This window comes from Cervus elaphus, chromosome 31 (genome assembly GCF_910594005.1).
Source record: "Cervus elaphus chromosome 31, mCerEla1.1, whole genome shotgun sequence".
In the NCBI taxonomy this organism is placed as follows: domain Eukaryota; kingdom Metazoa; phylum Chordata; class Mammalia; order Artiodactyla; family Cervidae; genus Cervus; species Cervus elaphus.
The window spans coordinates 51,173,128-51,178,884 of NC_057845.1; the positions used below are offsets into that span (position 1 = coordinate 51,173,128).

Sequence of the window (5,757 nt, forward strand, 5' to 3'; positions counted from 1 at the left end):
CTATATTCCGTGGCTACATCTGAGGCGAGCATTAGAGAATACATCTTTCTTAGAGATGAAGATGCTTTCTCAGCTTGTGCTGTAGGGCCAAGAAGCATTTTAAGTTTCAAATAATCATGAAATTTTGGTCTAGGCTTATGGTTCTTTGGACTAAAACTACACATTGGATTGAATTCTCGTCTGTTTGATCCCAGTCAGCTGTATGTGCCAGTAGACGCCCACAGTGATTTTCGTGCTGGGCTGAGTTCAGTTAAGTAACAGCTTCAACCTGTGAGGGTCTGGTGGGGGAGTCACAGCCTTGTCTGCTTTCACCGAGTCATTTTGTCCTCTTAAAAATGATGTAGGAGATGCCACAACCTTAACTAGATCTATGGTGTCTGATCATTATAACCATTCAGAAGTTTTCAGTTTCAGCTAAGCTTTTGATTTAGTTCTTGCTATGAGACTAAATTTTTTTTTTATACCTAACATCACCAAATCATTTATTTGAAATCAGAATTAAAAGAACATTTGACAGCGGTGAAATGTGTTTATTCTGTTACTTCTGGGCAGCTGAGCAAGTCAACTAGGACAGATTATCAGATCAGTTTTACATTACTTCTTCAAGACTGTGGTTTCTCGACAGCTTCGAACTTGGGGTCTTCAAACGTGAAATTAGGGAACGTATTCATGTCTGCTTTACCATACATTTCTTTAAGCTTAAAAAGCTCCCGGTCTAGGTCTTGCTGATACTCTGGGCCAGCATCAACAGGTCCTCCAGATGTCTGGCGCTTAGTTCCATATTCTCTAATCTTGTCCACGAAGAGTTTCTGCACAGGATCAAGCTCCTTATTAAACGCCACTGCTGTGACACCAATGTTCTGCCTCAGAGAGGCTGAGATTGCAGACTGAACAATAGAGGACAACGTGAAGAGCCTCTGAAGAATCATGGTGATCCGGACAGGAAGCGTCTCGGAGACACTCTGCGAACGGACGGCTCTAGGTGAGACAGAAGCCAAACAGGAGCATTAAGGCTAAATTTTAATAAACCTTTCTTTTGGATCAGATGTCTTCTTATTTTTATCTTTTATCAGTTGGGGGAAAAGCATTGCCTTTTTCAACCCTGCAAGTCCTGGACTTTCCAGGTCTGCTCTGTTCCCTTTCATTCATTCTTATAAATCAGCTAGCTTTTTCCCCAAGTTAAATAATTTCATCTACTTATTGTTTGTTGCCAGATATAACCTATGGTAATTAAAATTCTTTCTTCTAGCCTATCCCTCTGAGATACAAGTTTATCAAGCATGTATATTACATAGCTTTCAAGTATCACAGGTGACAGACAACCTAACCAAATGTTTCACTGCTCTATAATACGGACTGTAACTCTTTCAGCTGCCAAAGTTCATTTTCTTTCTATCTAGCTCCTAGACCAATGCCAAATAATTTGAGATTTTTGTTAGGTGATCTCTCTTTTTTTAAATACTTACTTATATAATGATCTGGACATTCTTCTAAGATGAATGACTAATGTAACAGGTAACTTTGAGGTTCTGCTGCTTAATGGACTGTCTCCCTCTGGATACTGAATCAGAAGGAGGGAACAATTAATTGTTTCATTTTCTCCTTAGGTTCATATTTCTAAGTCAGTTACTAAACATAATGCGCAGTTCAGTCACTCAGTCATGTCCGACTCTTTGCGACCCCATGGACTACAGGACACCAGGCCTCCCTGTCCATCAACAACTCCCAGAACTTGCTCAAACTCGTGTTCATCGAGTCGGTGATGCCATCCAACTATCTTGTCCTCTGTCGTCCCCTTCTCCTCCTGCCTTCAGTCTTATCCCAGCATCAGGGTCTTTTCTAGTGAATCAGTTCTTTGCATCAGGTGGCCAAAGTATTGGCATTTCAGTTTCAGTGTCAACCTTCCAGTGAATATTCAGGATTGATTTCCTTTAGGATGGACTGGTTGGATCTCCTTGCAGTCCAAGGGACTCTCAAGAGTCTTCTCCAACACCACAGTTCTAAGCATCAATACTTCGGCACTCAGTCTTTTATGGTCCAACTCTCACATCTATACATGAGTACTGGAAAAATCATAGCTTTGACTAGATGGACCTTTGTTGGCAAAGTAATGTCTCTGCTTTTTAATATGCTGTCTAGGTTGGTCACAACTTTTCTTCCAAGGAGCAAGTGTCTTTTAATTGCATGGCTGCGGTCACCATCTGCAGTGATTTTGGAGCCCCTCAACATAAAGTCTCTCACTGTTCCCATTGTTTTCCCATCTATTTGAGATGAAGTGATGGGACCAAATGCCTTCATCTTAGTTTTCTGAATGTTGAGTTTTAAGCCAACTTTTCCACTCTCCTCTTTCACTTTCATCAAGAGGCTCTTTAGATCCTCTTCACTTTCTGCCATAGGGGTGGTGTCATCTGCATATCTGAGGTTGTTGATAATTCTCCTGTCAATCTTGATTCCAGCTTGTGCTTCATCCAGCCCAGCATTTTGCATGATGTACTCTGCATATAAGTTCAATATAATGTTCAAGTAACACTAAGTAAGTATAAATATCTAAGTCATCAGTATCTAATATTAAGATATTGACTATCTGTTTCCCCTGTTACAAATTGTTACATATGAGGATATTTCTCATATGATTTGCCTTCTTCCCTGATCCTTTCACACAGGGAGAAAGAATAAATGGGTAATTTGGTATTACCTGTCCTTTTCAAAGTATGCTTGCATAGTCAGGAATTTTCAAGGTATGGTGTTATGGCTACTCAGGCTCCAGCTTTGTGTGTGTGTGCTTTCAAGGGATTCTTGAATAATTTAGACACTAATGTTTTGAAGTACTGACTTGGGGGAGGTAGAAAAATGAATGATGCTCCTCTACTCTGGGGGTGGGGGTGGGCAATAGACTCTTCCATAAGACTTGAGGGAGCTGACACCAGCTTTATGTTTAGAATTTGTTGAGCATTAAGTCTCAGGCCCAACCTGACTGCCAGGGCATGAGAGATGGATGAAGAGGATAAAGAAGTCTGGATAGGCTAGAGAGGGCCAAGGGGGCGATAGAAGATGAGATGGCTGGATGGCATCACTGACTCAATGGACATGAATTTAAGCAAACTCTGGGAGACAGTGGAGGACAGAGAAGCCTGGTGTGCTGTGGTCCCTAGGGTTGCAAAGAGTCAGACACAACTTAGCGACTGAACGAAAACAACAAGTGCTTTGTATGTTTTGGCCTAAGGAGTTGCAGCTATCATGCCTACCTTTGGGGCTAGGAAAAGGTATCTTATGATCTTGAGAAAATCTAGTACATATGCCTTTGGTCTTTATCTCTCTCCTTTTGAAGGTCTCACTGAGGTTTATGCACCTGGTAGGCATGTGCCAGGGCAGAGTTGTTTAGGGTTTATGAGTCAGGCTGGTACATGGTGGTAAAAACCAGGTCAGCAGTCATGGAATCCCCAGGGCCAAGGTAGAAAGGAGCTCCAAGGCCGGTCTATGGCTGTCAAGAGAGTGTGTTTACATCGACTTCTTGATGGCCTTTGCTGTTTTTAATATCAAGCCAGCCCAAGTTCCCTTGCCTACTTCTATCCTGCCTTTGTAGTACCTTAAATATTGGACATAAGGAGACTTGACGCCCTTTTCTAGGGCGTCTGTAGTAGGTGGTGATGGAAACAGTTCTGTCCTGGCTGGTCCCCACGTCTATTCAGTTTTACTTTGTTTGCCCAGTTCTTGGTCAGTGTAGAGTCAGGCCATTAATGGTTCTGGATATCTCATTCAGATGCTTTGGGGCAGAAATATCTACTTCATTCAGTTGCCTGCTTCCTCTGAGGATCTTGAATCAGCAGTTGACTTGCAGTTGAATGTCATTTTAAGGTCTCTAATAGTTGTAACTTTCTAATAATGTTAAGAATATTTCAACTTTTACAGAGAGTTTGGGATTAATAAGGACAGTGAAGTTTCTGAATTAAGGACAAAGCCTTTCATAAACCATGAATAATTGCTCCCCACCAAAATGTCTTTCCCTATCAGTGGATGGGGATAAATGTTAGGCTGACCTAGGTAGAAGTTACGAAAACTTAGTCTTTCTTTTTAAATTATGTTCACTGCAATTGCTGTGTCTTTGACCATCCAGAAAATAAATATTCTATTACTACTACTACATATTCACCTATGGGGTAAACCATTTTATAAAATTTGTTTGGAGATGTTCAACCAATCCTGTCATTTGTAGGTTCAGTCCGTGTTACCTTTGTCGTTTTTTTAGCATTATGTTAATTACAGATTGGAGCATAAACTGGGTATATCCTCTCTTCTAGAAAAGGTTTCCCATTAATATTTAATATCAGAAGCAATTTGTCTCAATTACAATTAACTGTATTATGGAGGATTTTAGCAAGGTTCTTTGCAAGTTATCTGGTGACACCAGGCATCTTTCCTCGATTTCACAGATTTTTCATGACTTTTAAAACGTGATGACTTCTGTTTTTGCCCAGATTTTGAGGTCTAATTTTATGCTTCTATTGTGGACTCCTTGAACTTCTGCGTAAGTGTTTTCCTTTCTGTTCTGTAAGAGAGTGCATTTGTACTAGAACTTTTGTTAACACCACCTGTTAAGAATGGTGGTGTACTATGGCTGTCTTTTTTACTACAGGCTTCTATCTTGATGATAGCAACTTTCTCAGGTATAAAATCTTAGGGTTTCCATAGCATTTCAAAGTCCTGAACTATTTGGAATGAACTATTCCAAAATCGTATCAGTAATGTGTGTGTATCATATTTTTTGGCAATTTAACATGCCCTTTGTATGACTACAAGTTCAACTTTTTGAGCTGATTTGGCTTCTGTTAAGGGATTGGGTTCTATGAGAGAGTCTAGAGTAATTGCTTATCCAACAATACCATTCTGGTATTATTACCTTTCACTTTTAAGATGAAACTTATCAATAACAAAAAAGTCTGAATCTGATATGGGCATGTCCAAAAGATCTGTTCTACAATGGATGCTTTTCAAAGTATAGAAGGAGAAACATGAGGTTCTCTTTTATTAGGTAAGGTTAATCATGTTGCTGGACTAAGGATGCTAGATCAGTAGATAGGAAAATGAAGGGAATAAAATAACAATATTTCATAATCGGTTCAGCATCTAGAAAGTGCTAGATGTTTTCTGTTAGCAGTAGGGGCTGTGCTGCATGTAGTATCAGATTTATAGTTGACTGTTAGTTCAGAACCTCTGGGAAAGCAAATGTCAAGAAGTGCAGGATCTTCAGGTGTAGTCAACTGCAGTCTTTAGACTGTGATGTAGGTCTGATACTTGTAAAAGAAGGAGAATTAAGGACAAAGCACTTCAGACTAGGTAGATCTCAGAGAAAGTCGCTTGGTCAACCTAATCGGGAGCTCTGGAGCAAAGAATGCCCTTTAAGGAATGCCCTTCTAGGAAAAATGGCCAGGATCTTATACCAGAGGGCCTGAGCACAGCCTGCCTGCAGAGATTTCAGTGCTGTGGGAGATTTCAAAAGCACAGTCCTTGGAAGCTGTCAGCCAACTGTAGTCCCTGCGGGAGGTTTTCTCTTTACAGGATGTCCTAATGGAACTTTGGGCTTCCCTGATGGCTCAGATGGTAAAGAAAAATCTGCCTGCAACACAGAAGACCTGGGTTCTATCCCCGAGTCAGGAAGATCCCCTGGAGAAGGGAAAGGTAACCCACTCCAGTATTTTCGCCTGGAGGATTCCATGGACGCAGGAGCCTGCTGGGCTACAGTCCATGGGATCGCACAGA

At 40.8% G+C, this 5,757-nt stretch overlaps 1 protein-coding gene across 1 annotated transcript; it reads right to left on the reverse strand.

The window, feature by feature from the left end:
• Positions 1-459: 459 nt before the first annotated feature.
• LOC122687557 (ATP synthase-coupling factor 6, mitochondrial-like) lies at positions 460-959 on the reverse strand. Its single transcript, XM_043893123.1, has one exon. It carries the CDS (start codon positions 927-929, stop codon positions 603-605), a length of 327 nt encoding a protein of 108 aa, XP_043749058.1. The 5' UTR covers positions 930-959; the 3' UTR covers positions 460-602.
• Positions 960-5,757: the final 4,798 nt, after the last annotated feature.

Bases quoted from the DNA above. Each gene is read 5' to 3' on its own strand.
- LOC122687557 (XM_043893123.1), bottom strand. From the start codon at position 929: ATGATTCTTCAGAGGCTCTTCACGTTGTCCTCTATTGTTCAGTCTGCA.